Raw genomic sequence first — 19,569 nt, 5'->3', positions numbered from 1 at the left:
CCTGCCTGCAGGAGGATAACTCTCTTTTCACGGCTAAGGGGAGCTGACAAGTGATGAATACACGACCGCCGGAGCGCTGCAGGGCAGCTCCTGCCATCTCACCGAGGCTCAGCACGGCTGCTTTGCTGCGGTTCTCTGAGCTTTGGAGCTGGTGGGGAGCCTGGGGCAGGGTCTCCATGTTATCCCCTACGGGCCAGCCAGTTTGGGCTTGGGACATGGCACTGCTGCCTCCTTATCCAGCTCGGTCCCAAAGGAGGGACGAGCACACAGAGGGGACATGCTGGCGGCAAAGGCTGCTGAGAGATTTTTGCTTTAGGCAGAAATGTCTCAGATATTGTATTTTTTTTTTTTTCTTACGGCTTATAAGCTGGGAGGTTGTCTAGTCTAGGAGCTTTAGGTTTAAGCATCACTCACGGTGGCGATGTCTCAGCCCTGTTTGCCCCTGACTCCTTGGTGTCACTCTGAGCCCAGACATGTGTCAGGCTCACTTGTGCTGCAGGCACATTTTTGGAGCAGGCTCACACCTTCAGGCTGGGTCACGGTGCTCCAGCACCAGGCTGGCAGGAGCAGATCATGGGGGAGGAAGGAAAAACACCCGGAGCCATCCCTGGGACAGGAGCACTCCCCAGGCCCTGCTGGAGGCAGCTGACAGAGGGACCAAGAGTTGCTGGCAGGGCTCGGAGGGGAAATCAGCCTGTTAATTAAGAGCTTAATTACCCAATGAGTGGTGGACTTAGCCTTGAAGCAGGCCAAGCGAGTGAAGTGTCCTCAGGGAGGGCCAGAGGAGGTGAGCCGAGGGCAGGCTTTGCCTTCTGCCGTATTTGGGAATATTTGTAAGATCTGTACGTGGGGAGAACAGAATCCTGCAGCCCCTCAGTAACTCTGTCCCTGCTGTCTCCTGTGGGAGGACAGGGGTGGGGATCACTTGTCCCTCTGCCAGTCCAGTGTACCCCAGGCAAGGGGGGGACTGTGGGGTGGGCATTGCTGCTGCTGGAGGAGGGAGGGGAGTTTGTGAGCTGCAAAGGGAGAAGAATTTCCTTGGCTTGGTGTGTTTTGCTGCAGAAAGGCGGTTTCAGCTCCAAGGGTAAGGGAAATGAAACAGAAAAATGTTTCCTATTAAGCAAAAGGGATGGAGAGCCCTGCATAACAAGGCTGTCTGCAGGGGCTGCTCGCTCTGCACTGCAGCCAGCGCCAGGAGGGGGCCGTGCTACGGCAGAGGGACACGGGGACAGCCACGGCCAGCCCCACGGGTGGCAGGCAGTGCCCGGGGAGGGGGCAGGTGGTGTTCTCCACACAGATCCCTGTGGTTCCCTGGGCAGGTGCCATGGGGAGACGGGGATGTCTCAGCCCAAGGTGTGGACTGAGATGGGTCTAAGGAGCTGCTGGAGGGCGTTTGGCCAATGCCCATAACCTTTCCCGAGTGTCTCCTGACTGCTGGGACATGGGCAGTGCCAGCACGTCCTCTTGCCCTGCCTGCAACCTCATGGATCCGGAGAACAGCCCCAGCAGAGATCCCAAACCCAGCAGGCAGCCCTTGCCCAGGGCAGGGCTACAGTTCTTCATCAGGGGATGTTCTACCCCTTTGCTTTCAGATTTTTTTAAAAGCCTGAACAGACCTAGCAGTTTTGTGACAGGAAGAACAACACTCATTCTGGAGCTTTCCCAAGTAATTCATCCTCTAAGAAATTAATTATCAACACCAGGGCTGCATTTAATCAGCATCAGTCCCTGTGTGCTCGGGGTCGGAGGGTGCTCCTGCCTCTCTGGGTTACTGGCAGGGAGGAGATCGGCTGCTGCCCGTGGGGTGGGAATTGTGAGCAAGGAGAGCAGATCCATCTGGGAGGCCCTGACAGCTGTGCAAACACCCCCGGGGTAGCAGCACCTGCCAGCTATGCCCAGGGTGGGTGGAGTGATGGGCCAGCCCAGGTGCTGAGAGCGGCTCTGACGCCCACACAGAAGTCCCAGGGTGCTCAAAGGGTTGGGAGCAGGAATATAGCTCTGGGAGCAGGAATATAGCTCTGGGAGCAGGGCTCTGTGCACCCCATCCTGCACTGGGGACAGCACACCCCCACACACGTGCACACACCTGTGGGTGAAGCTGGGTGGCACAGGGGATGGGAAATGTGACAGTGTCTGTTTGCTGGGGGACACGGGGGCACCTGCTCCAGCAGAGCTGCTTCTGGCAGCTGTTCCCCTGACAAATGGTGTTTGGTTTGGTGGAAGAGCCTTAATGAAAGCGGTGGTGGCTGCAGGAGCAGGGAGGGAAGCGCCTGCCTGAAGGAGGCTCGGGGGAGGGAGGAGAAGGAAAGGACAGAAGGATGTTGGACGTGTCCCTTGGTGGTGACCAGATGGCTCCTTGCAGGACACACACCTCGCTGCCTGGCCAGGGTCTCCATGGCCAGCTCTGCCTGGCGGGGTCTTGGGCCTCCAGGAGAAAATGTGTTACTAGCGGGGGAGAGCTGAGGGTGCCCTTTTTGGAGGTGGGGGTGATGAGGGGTTTTGGGGACCTCTGGGACTGTTGAACCGCAGGAACTGGAGGTGCCCTGCTGTGGTGACGTGTTTCTGTCATATTTGTGCCCTCTAGTGGCTTTGGCCTCTCTCTCTGGTCCCTTGGCCACCGCCCCAGTGGCACCACCATGCTCCCGGGGCCACCACCCTGCGGTCTGCCTGTGCCCCTGGCACTGCCAGCCTTGGCGTTCTTGGTGGTGGGGAAATGCTGGGCAGGAAGGGTTTAGCTGAGGCCAGGAAGGCTCCTGCTGATGCCTTCCCCACGGTCATCTCCTTCACGCTGGAAGGGAGTGCTTGTCCGTGCTTTCAAGATGCTTTGTCATGGAAATGTAATTTTTAGATTTGTAGGGAGGAAATGGGTTCCATAACCTTTCCAGAGGCGTGATTCCTCAGCCAAAACTATTGGGTAAGTGACCCCAAAATGTATTTTATTCCAGAAAATCCAATCTTGAGATTTCTAACACAAAGTTTCTCATTTTCTACTGCTCGGGGCTGTTCTCTACCTTTCTGTTTCCTCTGCATTTAATCACATGACAGCCTGAAAAAAAAAACCCAACACAATTTTTTTTCCTCATTCTACTGATGTTTCTCTTTTATCTAAAAGAAATAAAACACTCCTTTGCCTCCGGCCTGTGGCAGCCACCACGTCTCAGCTGCGCTCCTGGGGGACAGGACGCCTGGATGCTCCTCCCTCCCTTGTGCTTCTCTCCTTCCCTGCATCTCCTCTTTGCAGGTTTTTGGAGCCTTCCCAGAGCTGTGGCAAGGACGGGAAAGGGGGTTTGGTGGGAGAAGCCCAGCCAGGCACTGTGGGTCCCTGGGGTGGCTGGTGGAGCAAGGTGAGGATTGGGTGCCACGTACAGGGCAGTGGAGCTCCTGTGTCCCCTGCAGGGACAGCGGGATGGGGATGTCCCCATGCACTTGGCAGCCAGCCCTGCCTGCGCTCCCTGCACTAGCAGGGGATATTTCCTATCTGAGAGAGCAGATGTTGGTTAGGAGCTTCCTAAGCAGTTTCTCTTCCCTCACAGAATTGCTGCTCGGTGGAGAGAATTAAATTCTCTTTTGTTGTCAGTTTAGAGGAGAACAAAACCAAATGTCACCTGGAGAAATTCCTGCTGCTGCACCCCCAGGGGATGGAACGGCTGCCTCAGGACCAGGATTAGCCCATCACTGAGAAAGCCGATGGTCCCTGCGGGGATTAGACAGATGATCGATGCTGGGATTGCTTTGTGTGGTGGCTGCGGTGACAGCAGCGACCCGGAGCAGCAGTTCCACCCTGCCTGTGCTTGCGCTGATCCAGCCCCACCCCAGCCCATCCCGGGGTCTCTGGGATGGTCCCTGAGCAGTGAGGAGGGGCTGGGGGCAGCGCTGCTGCAGCCACAGACGTTCTGAGCTTTGGATTTCTCCCCCTTCCAGCCTCGTTAGTATTGAAATGAAAAGCAAGTGTTTGTGAATTGGTAGCTGTTCTCCAAGACCCTAATTAGCAAATCTCTTCATCCCCTGGGGCTGCAATCTAATAATCAAAAAAAGAAAACAAAAAAAAAAGAAAACAAACCCAAAAAACCCCAGCACCCAAACAAGCCCCAAACCTTGTTTGATGGATCGGGAGTGCTGCTGGAACAGTAGGAAACGGCTCTTCCTGCTTAGTATGGTAATTAAACACTTCAATTGCAATTATTTTTGCAATTAGATAAGTCTCTAATTGTTATCAGAGGTGGCAGGGGTTTGGGTGTGTGTTTGCCAGTTCTCCTCGGAGCTGGAGCGTGGATGCTCAGGCGGCTCAGCCCCGCTCCCGCCGGCTTTGTCTGGGGAACACGACTGGGCTCCTGCTGCAATTTCTCAACCTGCTCAGCCCAGGAGCTTCACAGCTCCTTATCCCAAGGCCACAGGAGGGAGGACCACGAGGGGACCTTGCCAACCAGGGCATTGTGGGGATCCGGGGCATCCCTCTGGCTGCCCTGGCAGGGGTCAGGAACCCCCCTGGACAGAGCCCCCAGAGACACTGGCTGTGATCTCTGGCCATGGAAAAGAGTTTGCAATCTTACAGGATCAATTACCAGCTCCGAGTGTTTGATATGAGTAATAATTAAGTGTGGCACGGGTGCAAAAGTAAAATTTTAAGTTTCTAGATGAGGGGTCCAAAGGGGACAAGATGGAGGAAACTGTGTGTGTCTTGTCCTTTTTCTCCTTCTTCATGCCCTCCATGTTTCACTGTGGTATTGGCATTTTTCTGTTGGTTCAGGCTGGGGACACACTGTCCAACGTAGGTGACAGATATTGGCACGTTATTGTAAATCCAGCCCAGGGAGTTTCTGGTATTTAATGTTTGTCACATCCCACTGAGGGCAGAGCCCCACACGCTGCCCTGCAGGACAGAGCTGGGCAGGGCAGCAGAACATGTGAGAGATAAACAGAATGAACAACCTTGGAACCAGCACAGATTAATTACAACTTCTTCTTTGGCAGCGGGGCTGACAGACAGAGACTTTCTACAGTCTCAGAATCATCAATGCCTCAGATTCCGACCTTGCTGGGGATGTTTCCTTGCTCGCTGATGTTTTGGTGGGATTTGGCTGGGGCTAAAGCACTGCCCTCCCTCAGCTCTCCTCGCTCTTTGGGAGCCGGTTGCTCTCTGTAACCTCTGATGAAGTGTAACCACCGTGGAAGGGTGAAACCCACGGAGCTCCCGGCGGCAGACGCTGGCACCCAGCGCTGTGGTGGCTCGGGGGGTGTCGAGGAAGCTCGGGAGTGGCTGGGGTGCGCTGTGCCGGGTCGGGGAGCCCAGCCCCGCCCTGGCTGGTGACAGTGGGTGGCACCCACGGCGTGGCCGGAGCTCGGGGCCGGTCCGTGCCCGCAGCAAGCAGGGGGAGCTCCGAGCCAGCGGTGCCGCCCCTCCGCTCCGCGCCCGGGGGATGGCAAAGTGTCCCCTGCTCCATCAGCTCAGGGGCCAGGGAGGGATCATCCGGTTGGTCCCACAGGGGAAAATGTGCTCTGGGGGGTGCCAGCCTTGCCCAGGGTAGCTGTGCCTGTGTTTTGGGTGTTTGTGCTGTGTGTCCAGGTTCTGTCCCAGCAGAGGGATGGGGATGGGACAGCAGGATGGAGCAGGGCAGGGAGGCTCTTCCGAGGACAAAGCACACCCACAGAAATCAATCATCTCATTTTCCTTCTGTCTTAAATGGATTTTTTTATACCATTGATGATCTCTGCACAGGCTTGGGGCAGAAACATCCTCTTTTGGGAGCCTTAGTGTTGAGCAGCTGGGGAGGGCAGAGCCTGGGGCAAACCCTGGCTGCTCAGTGTCTCCCCATGTGTCTCCCCTGGCTGCTCAGTGTCTCCCCATGGCCCAGCGGCTCCAGGGCTTCTCTTTGCCTTGCAGTAGGGCTGGGACAGGGGGGTGGTGTAAGGACAGCCCCAGGGATGGGAAGCAGCCTTGCCCCAGCATGGATGCTGAGGGACTGGGATGTCCTGTGCACAGACATCCAGCACTCGTGGCTGCCAACATCCACCACGCTGAGCCCCCCTGTCATGTCACCCCCACCTACCAGGGCCTTGTCCCCTCTGGGGGGTGGGTACATCCCTAGGACACCAGGGAAGGTGGTGCCTGTGTTGTCTTTCTCCATCCTAGGCTGGTCTTCCTGGCACCAAGACCTCAACAGCAGCCCCTTTCCCCCTCCACCCTGTGCCCTTGCAGCCTGACCCACTGCCGTGGGTCTGGAGAGGGCACTCCCATCCAGCCCTGCCCTGCCGAGGGCATGCACTGCTTCCTGACCCAGCTGCTCAGGCATCTCTTCCTGCTGCTGTGGGGAAACACTTGATACTGAAAGTGTCACTGCCCAGACAGGATGGGGAGATGTTCTTCTGCAGCTCCTCTGAGGGCTCTTCTAACACACCATCCTCTTGGGAAGAAACCTGGGTGGGCAGAGGCCTGTCCAGCAGTGTTTGGAGGTGCCCGAGCAGGGATCCTGCAGGGGAACACAGAGGGTGATCAGTGACTTTACAAGGTGCAGATGGGCCCATTTCCCCCCTCTCCTGTTCCCCAATGTAAGAGGTGCTGCATTCAGCACCTGCTGTGCCTGGGAGGAACCGTGCTGGGATGCTGTGAGGATGCTCTTGGCATCCTCCACTAAATGCTAAGTGCTGGCATTTGAGCAGAGCTGAGCAGGCTTGCATCACCCCAAGATCTATCAGCCAATGCCCCTCTGAGCAGTATCACTTTGCTTTGTGGCTTTCTCTGCCTGTTCTTCCTGTCCCTTGGGCCAGCCAGCAGCAGCAGGGCTGAGTTGTCAGAGCCATAGCCTGACAAAAGTTGATGTCCTGGAGCTGGCAGTGCTCTGCTCCCAGGTGCTGCTTCTGCCATGGCTCCTCTCCCTGCTGTGGCTCAGGGAATTTTTTGGTCAGGAACTCTCTGGTTGGGCGGTCCTGTATGAGGACATGTCCCCACGTAAATTTCCTGTCCCCACCCCTATGGTGCAGAGAGGAAATCTGTGGTCACACCAGGACCTCAGATCTCGTGCAAACCTCCCCCCCAGACCTCTGCTTCATTCTGCTGATTAGATCAGCAGCCTCTCAGGGGATGGCTGGCATTTTGCCTTTACCTCACAGAAACTACATGTGTCTTAGAACATATGCACGAAGCAGAAGAGCTGGAATTGGTGTCCCCTCTGCCCCTGCTGCTGGGCAGTGACAGCAGCAGAGGTGACTCTGCTGTAGTGTCTGCACTGCTGGGGGGTGAGCACTGTGCCTGCCCTGGGGACCTTCACTTTGTGCTTTGTGGTTTCCAGACTGGAGGGTTCACTCTGCTCCTCCTGCAGGGCAGCAGTGATGCCCCCCACAAAGAACAGCACCTGCAGCTCCCATCCTCTGCTTCTTCTGCTGATGGGCAATGGCATTTCCAGCCTCTGAGGAGTGCAGATTTATGCTGCACCCCAGGGCAGGGGCTCTCTGTACCCCAGCTCTCTCCCAGCTGTGTGTGTGGACAGACAGCACCAGCTCCTGTTACTGCTGTGACCTTGGCTCAGGGTGCAGCAAGGACAAAGTGTGCCCAGCTTCCAGCACGTGGGTGACTGCATTTCACCCCAAGGAACAGTCAATATGGAGAGCCCAGGTTATCAGCATGCAGCATTGGAGGGGAGAGCTTGTGGAGGTCAAGGTGACCTTGCCTGGCTCTTCCTGAGAAGGGCTGCACAACGTGGCTCTCTGGAGCTGAGAGGCATCCCCATGCATGGCAGTCATGGCCTCCAGCCCAGCACCACTTGGAGAGAGCAGCAATTCTTGGTGCAGCATCAGCTCTTCACCTCGGGAGCCCTGCCAGCATCTCCGCCAAAGCTGCTGGCAATTTATGTGGATGTAGGTTTGCATGAAAATGAAGTGTGCTGGAAATTCATGGTCTGAATGCAGCTGCCTCTGCAGTGCATGAGGAGCAGGCAGGATGCAGCATGTTCCAGAGAATCTCAGGCTGATTCTATAATCCCAAAACTCCAGGGCAGCTGCAGAGCGGGGGCCCAGCTCTGTGCACCTCCCCCAGGCTTGGGACTTGGAGAGCAACCAGTGATGGATAAAGGAGTGAGGCTGAATCTCTGATGGTATCACCCTTTGCACCAGGTACCATCGGGAAAAATGCAGTGGATGCCACGGCAGGGAGAGCTGCCTCTCCCCTCATCTTCACACAGCGACCCTGGCCTTGTACTCACCCTGCAGCTCTCGCCTCTGCTGTTGAGTTTTGCACTGAGGAAAGCTGAGTGCTGTCCTTTCAACCTCACAGACAGGATTTTGGAAGAGGGCAGCCAGGAGTTGAAGGCTGGGAGATGTGGGTCCTAGGCAGTGGGCTGGCTGAGACTCACAGAAAAGCTCCTGTGCTGGAAAGGTTAAATAGCACATAAAGACAGGGAAAAAGAGCAGTCCAGTCTGTCAATGCCAGCCTGGTTGAGCCTGGCTTTGCTCTGTGAAGCACCAGGTAGTGTCTGCCCGAGGCTGGCAGCTGGGGCAGGATGTTGTGACAAGGACAGGGAACCTTTCCAGTGGGAGCTGACTTCTCCTCTGCCCATATATTGTGGCCATGGTGCTGTCCCATGCTGCTGCAAGCACAGATGGGATGCAAGAATGTGATCCACAGCCACTCATTCAGCTCCAGCGTTTTCTTCCCCAGTACATCCCTGTTAGGGCTGAATGCTCCCCCTCATAGGATTTTAATCTCTGTAAACATCAGGGTCTGGTCTCAGAGCCTAAAGCCAAGCACCAGAGCCCCCTCCCACTGCACTGAAACAGGTTCCTGAGGTCCTTTGGTTTTCCTTACTGGTTTTGTGTGATTTGCCTTCCTCTCTAATGCCTGGTGTGGAAATAGGAGCAGCTGTCTTCCCCCTGCATCTCTGCTTGGTCCTGTACTCTCAGCCCTACCTGGTCCTCACTCTTGGAAATGCCCTCCAGCCTCCAGCTGCTGTGGAGGTCCCGTGGCTTTTGATTCCCTGTCCTGCTCCTGACTGAGACTCTGAGTGACTCTTGAGACTGGCAGCAGTTCTCCAGTATTTCCACTCTTGTTTGTTAGTCTTTTCCCTGTGCCTCATAACCAAAAAGAACATTGTTATTAAGGGCAACGGTTCAAAATTCTGTTTTCCCTTGAATGATCCCACAGAGCTTCTCTGAGCAGAGCTCTTCTGAGCTCTGGGTGCTCCTATCTGGGGGGTTATGAGTTTTTGGAATGATTTATGTTGCTCTTTTCCTGTTAACATTTTCAGGGCACATGACTCTGAAGACTCTGCAGAGAGGAAGAGGCCAGAGGAAAGCTGGGGTGAAACTGGCTGCCAGGTTTTTGGAGAGCAGGTAAATCCTGTGCTCACCTGTCTTGTGTTGCATTAGTTGATCCCAATCATCTGCTAATAGCAGATCTTTGTGTATCTGACTATGGAAAAAAAGGGCTGGAAGGGGCCATATAAGATCATTGGTGCACCACTGCTGTGAGGTGGGAAGGCTACAAAGAGAGGGGGAGAAAATAAAAATAGGTGCTCAAGCAACTCTTATCTGATTGTGAGCAGAAACCACAGTGGTGATACTGTGTGGGATGGGGTGGAGCTCACTGGATTTAGAAAGGTCAGGAAACATCCCCTTGCTTGAGTGTTCCCTCTGGGGAGCCAGGGCAAGAATCTTTTCTACCCGGAAAAGCTGGGAGGGTAAAAGCCAGGAAATCAGTGACCTTGCCCTCTGTCTGAGGAACAGAAACCCATTTTTCTTCCTCTTTTATCTCCCTCCAAGCCATTATTGTCCCTCTGTGGTAAGGCAGCATTTTGAGAAGACACTGACATTTACATTCCCTTCTCTCTTGGCTGTGCAGGGACATCCCGACAGCCAGTTCCTCACTGCCAGCTCTCCTGGTTCAGCTGCAGAGCCTCAGTGCAAGAGCTCCTGGTTTGCCCAGGGGCTGCACTTCTGTGTGAGCAAACAGGATATCTTTCTTTGTCTCTGTATATTTGCAGAAACACCCCCACCACCTTAGACATGATTTCCGTATGTTTTTATATACAACCTACAATTTGCCAAATGCTGTAACTTTGGGCTCCTCATTAATTCCTTGGAAAAAGGCAGCCCCGGGACCTGCATTCTTGTATTCGTTCAGGTTAATCCATCCCTCTGTGTCTCTTTTCCTGCACCCCTCCCTTGGGTATGGTCACGTTGGTGCCCAGGGGAGGCCGATGCTGGATCAGCCTTTTGGGCGGCTCTGAACTTTGGTTCACCTCCCTGAGTTCTCCTTTTGGTGGCTTAAGACTCTTTCTGGGACAGGATCAAGGGCACGTGCTGCGAGAGCGCCCGAGCGAGCGCGGCTTCTTTGCTGGCACGCTGGGAACAGGGAATCAAAGGACTCCTTATCTATGGAGGGAAAGTTTCTAGGCTGCTTATCAGGCACGGCTTAGAGGTTAGATTATCTCAGGAGCAGCAGATTGACAGCCTGCCTCTCCGTTCTCCTTGTGCTTGGCTGGGTGAACACCTTGGAGTGAGGCAGTGAGAGGGTGGCACAGCCCTGTGGGGATGTGGGTGCCCAGGGAGGGGGCTGGGGAGACAGCCTGGCACAGAACTTGCCCACTTTGCTCCCATCCTGCTCCCTCACCATACCCTTTGCTGGGGCTGACCCTCATAACATGCTTGGGATGATGCTGAGAGAATTTTTTGCTCTAACTTTACATGGGCATTTGTATTTCTAAAAACATCTGCCAAACTAATTTGGGCTACTCCTGCCCCTTTCCAGAGATGGGAATGGAACTTGCTGTTGGCTGAATTCACTGCTGGTGCAAACTGAAAATCTGAAATGCTGAGGGTGTGTGGCTCGGATGGGAAGTGAAGTGGCCGAGCTTCTCTGCAGGGAACTGGGAACCCAGACCTTGGCTCCTGCAGGGACTCTCAGCCTGGCTGCAGGTGCTCTGACTGTACCTCAGGATTAATTCTCATCTTCCCTTTTGTCTCCTTTCCTGGCCCCTGAAACTCTGCTCTGTGCCCAGAATTTGCTGTTGGTTCCTGGGACACGGCTGATTTTGGGGAGCAGCCCCAGCTAAGAGCTTCACCCCATTCTGTACAGCAAATTCTGATGGCAGCCGTCCCCATTGCCCAGCAAATCCAGGGGACATTTTGTGCTCCCTGTGAAGGGTGGCAATTCCAGGGGAGTTCCAGCCACGTGGGAAGCTGGAGTACCTGGAGTTGTGCTGCCAGCATGGAGGGGATGCAAGCTGGGTTCTTATAAGTGATGAGGAATTTCTGAGTGGTTGAATTTAGGAGTTGCCTGGGCAATGATCTCCTGCTCAGGCATCAGTTTGTTGCTTAAAAGTCCATGGACGATTGGGGTCCCCATGTCTGCCTTCCTCTCTGGGGACAGACCATCAAAGTCCTGAGTGTGGGAAAGCTCTTACCTCTTGAGGGCTCCATCAGTGAGCAGCGTCCCCTTCTCATTCCTCACCTCCAGTTTCAAGGGTTTACCCTCCTGCCTGCCCTGGCCCTGCCTGCCCCTGGGCTGGGCCTTCTGGAGGGGAGGCAGGTGGGAGTTCCTGGGGTGTCTCGTCCTCCAGCAGTGCAACAAGTGCTGGTATGCCACTCGGAAATCCCTGTTGAGTGTCCCGTAGAGGATGGGGTTCAGGGCTGAGTTGGCATAGCCCAGCCAGAGGACAATGGACATGGGTGTGCCTTTGACCCCGCTGTCCCCCCACACCCCCCTGTACGTGAACATGGTGAAATAGGGGAGCCAGCACACGACGAACGCTCCCAGCACCACTGCCAGCGTCACGGTGGCTTTGTGCTCTTTCACCATGGGTGGCGTGGGCGCGTTGCCCCACGTGTGGTTTATCCTCTTGGCTTGCTCCCTCGCGATCTTGAGTATCCGGTAGTAGGTGATGCACATGATGCCCAGAGGGATGTAGAAGGTGAGCAAGCCGTCCACTAACCCGTACACAAGGTTCACTGCCAGCGTGCACTCCTTGCTGCAGGTGGGGCCTGTGTTCTGCACTGCTGTCCCGTTGGTGTTCCAGCCCAGGTGGATGGGTAGGAAGGAGACCATCAGTGAAACGGTCCAAATTACAGCCAAGCCCACGGCCACCCGCGAGGGAGTGACCACCTGGCGGTAGCGGAGCGGGGTGGTGACAGCAAAGTAGCGGTCCAGGCTGATCATGAGGAGGTTGAGGATGGAGGCCGTGCACAGCATGACGTCCAGGCTGGTGTAGATGTTGCACAAAACGCTGCCAAAGGGCCACTCCTTGGTGAGCTCATATAAAGCAGAGAAGGGCAGCACCAGAAGCCCCAGCAGCAGATCCGTGATGGCCAAGGAGACAATGATGCAGTTTGTCAAGCTCCGGAGCCGGCGGTCCAGGGTGACGGCCAGGCAGACGATGATGTTACCACAGAGAGTGACCACGATGAGGGTGAAGAGGCAGAACCCGACCAGCACCTGCAGGGGGAACACCTGAGAGCTTGTGTGGTTGCTTTTTTGAGAGCTTGTGTGGTTGTAACATGGATCCATGGTGTCACTGCAAGGATGGAGCAGTCCTGCTCTCATCAGCTCCAGAGCTGCTTGGAGTGAGCCTGGAGCAGGCAGGCCTAGGGCCCTTCCCAAAATGACCCTAGTTCTACAGTGACCTTGGAGAACATTGCAGAGTCACTTTACAGGTTCAGCCTTGTGTGCTGGGAATGACATGGTCTAGGAAAGATGTGACACTGCCACTCTTTTGTGCCTGTTGGCCCCTCTGGGAGCTCAGTGCTGGAGGCGATGCCCTGTGGCAGCTGCTGGTGGATCTCAGCTGCTTCTTTTCCTTTCATGCCTTCTCTTCTCCTCTGAGTGACCATTGGGTCAGTTCCTCTGGGCTCTCATGCCCTCTGCATGTTTGGTTGGTGACAGTGGTAAGCAGTGCTCCAGCAAGGACAGAGCTTTGACACCTCTCAAGGACAACCTGCAAAAGAAAGTGTCTGGTGAGGCCCTGGCACAGACTGCATAGAGAATTTGTGGAAATGTTCAAGACTAGGCTGGATAAGACTCTGAACAACCTGGTCTAGTAGAAGGTGTCCCTGCCCTTGACAGAGGAGTGGAATGAAATCTGTAAGATCCCTTCCAAACCATTCTGTGATTCTATAAAAGCATCAAGTCAGAGCTGCAGTGGGCAAAGACCCTCTGAGATTCCCCTCAAACCCCTCCAGAAGCAGGGTGTCTGTACCTCCCTGCCTGCTCCAGCCCACTTAAACCCAAACTGGAAAGTGCTTTGGCAGCCAGGCACCCGTGTACCTGCCAGCGGGGCTCTCCCAGCCCATGTAATGGAGGGATGTTGAGAGAAGGGCAGGGATTTTAAAATTGTCATGTTCCTATAGGCTTACAATAAAAGTGAGAACAAGGAGGACATGAGGAAACAATTTTCCTGAGATAGCAGTTCTTATGCAATTCAGCAAAATTAGTCACAACTACGTAATTTCTGAATCTTGGCTGTGGCTGCCAATCTCATTCAACTTTGCCTTTGTGCCTGTGCTTTGCAGCAGCCCAGTGCCTAGGGTTGGTCCCTGCCATCAAAAATCACAGCAGCTCTTGTAGCCTGTATGGGAAATCCCACTCTGCTCTGGGTCCTGGGAGGGAAGAAGAATGTCCCTTGCAGACTGACTTTTTCTGGCTGTTTTCTGTCTGGATACAAATAAGAAAATGCCACATTTTGCAAGGGAAGAAACAACAGAGCAAACCACTCTAACTTACAGTGAGCTGCTGGTTATGGTGATCTCCAACACCCTGCCACTGCTAGATTCAAAGGAACCTTGGCTCCTGGATTGGAAGCAATATCCATGTTGGGAAGATGCCTAAAAGGTAATTGAGGTAGTGCAGGATCAAGAAAGAGAGCTGGGAATGGGCTGAGGAGCTGGACTGACTCGCTGAAACTCATGGATCTCTTGTGTCCAAACTGTGGTCTGCCACCAGATGATTTGAGGGGTCTCCCCATCCTCCTCCATGTGCTGGTGTGGGAGAGCTGCCCTGGTGCCCACGGTGGGGCAGGACCCAGCTCTGCAGGCTCCCTGCACCCCATGGAGCAGCAGTGAAGGCTCCCCTGGTGGTGCCCAGGGCTGTGCAGGAAGGCAGAGCTGATTCTCTGCAGGCGCAACAGGCGGCAGAGATGGAGCAATCAGAAGAAACTCCAGGAAAGGAAAAGATCCAGCCTTGTCAGAGGACAAAGGTGAGATTTTAAACTCCCCCTGCAACAACAAGATAACATTGTGGTGCAGGTGGAAATATTCTTCAGATGATTTATGTCTCTGATTGAAGTCTAAAGGCATGGGGGCCACAGGAGGGAGTATACCAAGGAGACTGCATGAGAAAACAACCACTGATTGCCAGGAGCCATACAGGGGAGAGACTGGGACTGGACCACTGAGATTAGAGGCGATTCCCACAGCCCTGCTGCTTCTAAAGGCATGGAAAGCAAACAACAAGCCACAAACCAGCCCATGGGAAGCCTTTTGCTGAGCAGAGCAAACTCATTGCCAGACAGGAAGCCCTCTGAATTTGGGTGCTGGGACTGAGGCTGTTGGGAGAGGGATGCAACGCTTTCAGCAGCTTGTGGAGCAGTTCCTCACCTCCAGCTGCAGCACAGGCTCTTGCCATGGAAAGCTCTTTGTTCACTCACAAAAGGAGTGTGGAACAAGCTGAGCGCTGCCTGCCCACTGACGGCAGCGAGGAGAACAGGTTGTTCCCACAGAAGGGAATTTCCAAGTGAAAGGGACGTGTTTTCATTGCTCCCAACATGTGGAAATGGCAGATTAAATTATAGGGGGAGTAGCACACTTAGAAAATGCTGTGGGTGGATGGCAGCCTCCTACGTGGCTGCTTCACCACACACCAACAACCTGCTCCTGCATCTGGCTCTCACAGCTCTTGTGGGCTCTGCTGGGCCTCGCCCGGGGCTCTACTGGTGGCACCCAGCTCTGGGCACACCAGCTCATTTGGCTTCTGCCACGGTGCCAGGGCAGCTCCTGCTGCAGCCTTGCCCTGCAGAAGGAGTTGTGCTTCTTAATGCTTTTTCAGATTAGGTCAGGGCAAGGAATGGCCACTTGCAAGGGGACAGAGGTGTCCCCATCCCTGCAGAGGAGCTCAGGTAGTGCTGGGAACTCTGTGGCTCAATGTGGGCTGCAGGGCTCAGCTGCCTGCAAACCCTTGGGATGTTTCTCCATGGAGTGAGGCAGGACCTGCCTGCTGGCAGCTCGGATGTGTGATGCTGCAGCCCTAACTGTGGTGGAGGAGCAGGAGACTTTCCCGTATCCTTCAGCCAAACTATCTCATGGAAACACTCCCCCAGGAGAGCACAGCCTCTGGACATGGCTCTGCAGGAAAAGCAGACTGGGGGCCTGCTATGGCTGGGGGGCTGTCAGCTCGCTGCCATCAGGACACAGAGCCTGGGATGATGCATCCAGCTCAGAGCTCTCTCCTGGAGCATTGGCTCGCTGTGACTCCACATGTGCTCCTGGCTTTGTGTCCAGGTCACTCGTGGCCACCTTCAATACCTGTGTCCTCTGCTCCTGTTGTGTTTTGGCAGAGTGAGTTGATTTCCTCCTTGATGTTTCCCATTGCAGTCTTTCCAGCAACAGCCGGAATAAATGATACCTTTCCAGTCCTGTCTCACCAGGCAGCTTTTACATTTACCTGATTATCCTCATTATCACAGCCTGGACCTGTTTGTGGTTCAAAATCACCCTCCTGACATTGAAGGAACCAGAGCAGGGTGTTGCTTCTGGGTCATTTTTCTCATGCCTTTTTGGTGGTACTGGTGTTCTGATTGACTCTATCTCTGCTGTGAAGGCTTGTCAGGCTGCACTTGTTGCACTCATCCTGGGGTTTCCTAAAAGTCAGATATTTTTCCTATGGAGTTTTCAGCTGCTTAGAGTAGCAATTTTTGCTTTTAGACCCTAAGCATGTGAGCTTGTGCCAGCCCAGTGTGTTTCTATTAATCTTCACATCCTCTAGTACTTAGTCCCTTGTCCAGTGTGGAACATCTCCCAAGTTTCTCACCAGTACATTTCTCTTAAAGAAACCCTAATTTTCTGAGCCAAGATCACTAATGAAAACCATTAAATAAAATTTACCTCTAGGCTGATCTTTAAGGAACTCTGTTAATAGCCTTCTCTGGTGCATTAATGATCCTTCTGCTGTAATATCCTACCGTCTCTCCATTTATCCTCTTTACAATTCTCACAGTAATTTCTGCTTTCTTTTGCCTGAACAGATATTTTATGCTCTGTTGCGGTCCATGTTGTGTTCTCCTTTAAAATGGCATTTATCTCCTCTGGGGAGGGGGCTGTGATTTATTCATGAGAAATTTCTGTTGCATTTTACCTTTTTATTCCCCCTCTCCATCTCTCAGCATCCTTTCCTCCGACATAATTAATTCCAGCGCTTGGTGCACTTTTGCAGTAAGATTAATGGGACGCGGCTCTGGCTCTGGCAGGGAATGCATTGGCTGCTCTCCCTTCCTGTGCTTCTACTTCTGGCATAACAGGTTTGTTTTGAACCTGTTAAAAGCTTGGGTGCTTCGGAACCATGGGCAGACACTTGAGCGGAGAGGAGCACTCAGGAAGTGCCTGAATGTGGCAGCCTGTCTTTGGGAAGTATTTCCCACTTCTGGAAAGGACAGAGGTGGTTGGGGGCTCAGGAGAAGCACCACATGAAGCCTTTGAGCTCTATCCTAGGGCAGTGCCCTTTCAGACCTGAAATGTTCCTTTGCCTCCCATGATAGCTTCATTCTGAGAAAAGAGCAGGCAGAAAAAGTGCTTTGCATTTGAGAGCAAAGTGCATTCCCTGGCCATGCGGAGCTCGCAGCAGGACATCATGGCTTTTTCTAAAATTATATTCAACTCCTTCCTGGAATTAAACATCTGGGCATGCTGGGAGAGGTATTTCCCATCAAGAGATGGGAAGGAGTTTGGGGGTTTATTCTGATCTGAGACAGGATGCCTGAGGTTTGATGGTGGGAATTGCAAAACTCCCAAGATGGGAATGGGCTTCTTGATCCCCTGCCAGGCTCATAAGCCTGATTCAGAATGGGACAACTTTGTCACAGGTAGGATTTGAAGGCAATGTGGGAGAGGACAAATGCGAGGGGACACTGGTGTCCTGCCTGCCTGCATCACCAGATGCTTCTGTCCCTGTTCTTTGGGCTTCTCCAGAGCTTGGTGCTCTCTCAGCCCTATCCCAGCGTGATTTCTGATACAAAGCATCAATTATTCCCTTTGGCATGAGCAGAGGGGCTGGGGGAGGCAGGACAAAGTTCCCATTACTGCCACCAGCAGTGCTTCCCCAGGAGGAAAGGGGCTCTGTGGGTAAGAAGCTGTTCAGGACCCCTGAAATCAGGAAATGTGAAGAGGAATGTGGAAATGCACAGAGCAGTCAGCATTTCGAAAGTTTGCTCATCAGACAGTGTCCAGGAAAGGTGAAACTGAAAACAGAGCAGTAGGGCTCATGGGTGTGCTTGGAGCTGCCTGAGTTTGTGGGATTCAGCCTCCTGCTGAAGCCAATTCTGGACAGGGACAGTGAGCACTGGGTGCCCCTGGGGACTGCCCACCCCTCCTGCGCTACAGCCCAGCCTGGGGGTGTCCTGCCCCACAGATCTGAGCATGCCCTGGGATGGGGCAGCAGCAGATCCCGCCAGCTGCCAGGGTGTGCAGGGCTGGATGGAAGGGCTGGAGTGCTCAGGGAAAAGGCTCGGGCAGGTCAGTGCAAGAAGTCAGCAGCAGCCCCCGTGGGGAGGCTGCTTGGGCAGAGAGGCTGCACAGCGCAGATGTGCAGGGCTCTGCCTCTGCCCTGGGCACACTGCACCGTGTCCTTCCCCGATGTTGTCGGATCCAGCTGTCCCCACCAGCAACAGCCAAAAAAGTCCCCAAACTGCCCTCCACTCGGCCACCACAGGATGCTGATGGCACCAGCATCTGACGAGTGACACTTGCTCTGACCCAGCTGGCCCCTTGCAGGATCCCGCTCAGCAGGGACCCACCAACCCTTCTGAACCTCACTTAAAAAGTATTTTAGCAGCGAAACAACTCAGCAAGAAGTAAGATAAAAACATTACCTGGGAAAGGTGCTGCTTTCTCACAGCCCCTGAGCTTGTGGAAGACTTCAGTGGCTGCACTGACTCCAACTTTGCCCCGGTGCGAGCGGCTCACTTGTGCAGGCAGGAGCTGCGAGCGGCGGCTGCCTCGCTCCCTCTCCTCTCTCCTCTCCTCTCTCCTCTCCTCCCTCGCTCCCTCCTCTCGAACCAGCCTCCCTCCCTGCTCTCCTACCAATACCCAGGCAGCGGTGACTGCAACATGAGTCAGTCAGACCTCAAGTGGGTGGGATCGGAGCTGTGAACTCAGACACCGAGGTTATCATCCGGCAAATTTGAAATGCTGAAAGTGAGCCCAGCTCCGAGCGCACGGCGTGCCGGGCTCCGCCGAGCCGTGCCTGGCACAGAGAGGGGGGTGGGATGCCCGCTGCCTCCTGCTCCTGCTTTCTTGAGTGATACCATCACCTTCCTCGCTCACCTGAAGTTTCAGTGCCCTTGCTGCTGGTTTGCCATGTGCAATGGCTCCTTCCCTTCCCTCCCGGCTCTCTTCTGCAGGCACACGCTTGCCTGCTGTCGGGAGCCCTGATGTTGTCACTCATTCCCAATTTTTGGCTTTGCAATTCATGTGAGTCCCCTGAGAGCAAGCACAGCTGAGGCTGGACTGGGATATGAGAGGTGAGCCAGGGAGGATGGTGATAGATAAGGATGAAGGTGAGGTGGCTGTAAAATGGGTGGAGGGAGCTGGGGCCCAGCCAGCTCTGGGGTGCAGATGTGCTCCTTGTGCAAGGGGACGTGGCAGGAAAAGCCTCCACTGTTCCATCTTTCCCTCAAGCTGCACTCACCTCTCCTGAAAGTTGTCTGCTTTGCATGCAATAGCAGGGAGAAACCACACGAAATGACAAACAGGCAGTGACAGCCTTTCGTGTCTCTCAAATCTTTTATCTGTGGGTCTCAAAGCATTATGCAAATATCAGCTGCTGGGCCAGCTGTGCGAGGACCTGTTTCCCCTTTTAGCTGTCCCTCCTGAGCAGAGCAGATCCCGGGCTGGCAGCAGAACTCCAGCGAAGCTTGGCCACCCCTTGGCTCCGCAGGGCCAGGGAGCAGCGCAGGGAGTCCTGTGAGGGAGGTGCTTCAGTCCCCACCAGCTGCTCCAAGTTCCCCATGCAAATAGCCAAGAATGGGCTTATTCCAGTCTGGATGTGGCCCTGGGCACACTCCCTGCTGCTCTCCCCGCTGGGCTGAGCTCCCCAATGCCCTGCACTGGGAATGGAGAGCACATCCCAGCCTCCCTCTGCCAAACGGGGATACCGGCGGCACTGGCACACAGACCAGAATGTCTTTGATCTGTTTATCTCTGCAGACCAAAGCACAAATCTATCTTTAATAAGCTTGTGATCTGCTGGAACCAGAGAGTTTTCCTGCTGATCAGCAGCCCTGTGATGTGTCTGGGGTAGCTGAGCTGTGGCTGCCAGATGCTTCTCTAGTGGCAGGGGTGTGCAGAGTGTGGATGTTGTGAGGGATCCCTCCTCACAAA

At 54.4% G+C, this 19,569-nt stretch overlaps 1 protein-coding gene across 1 annotated transcript; it reads right to left on the bottom strand.

Annotated features, from left to right (window-relative positions):
* Window positions 1-5,660: 5,660 nt before the first annotated feature.
* Window positions 5,661-18,268, bottom strand: HRH2 (histamine receptor H2). The gene is made up of 4 exons (XM_077786751.2): window positions 18,060-18,268; window positions 11,394-12,920; window positions 8,196-8,360; window positions 5,661-6,467 (listed from the first exon to the last, which is right to left on the bottom strand). The coding sequence occupies exons 2-3, from the start codon at window positions 12,527-12,529 to the stop codon at window positions 8,342-8,344; spliced, it is 1,155 nt and encodes a 384-aa protein (XP_077642877.1). The 5' UTR covers window positions 12,530-12,920; window positions 18,060-18,268; the 3' UTR covers window positions 5,661-6,467; window positions 8,196-8,341.
* Window positions 18,269-19,569: the final 1,301 nt, after the last annotated feature.

The sequence above is a fragment of the Lonchura striata genome, chromosome 13 (genome assembly GCF_050655825.1).
Source record: "Lonchura striata isolate lonStrDom1 chromosome 13, ASM5065582v1, whole genome shotgun sequence".
NCBI classification, from domain to species: domain Eukaryota; kingdom Metazoa; phylum Chordata; class Aves; order Passeriformes; family Estrildidae; genus Lonchura; species Lonchura striata.
This window is presented reverse-complemented; position numbering and strand designations above follow the sequence as displayed.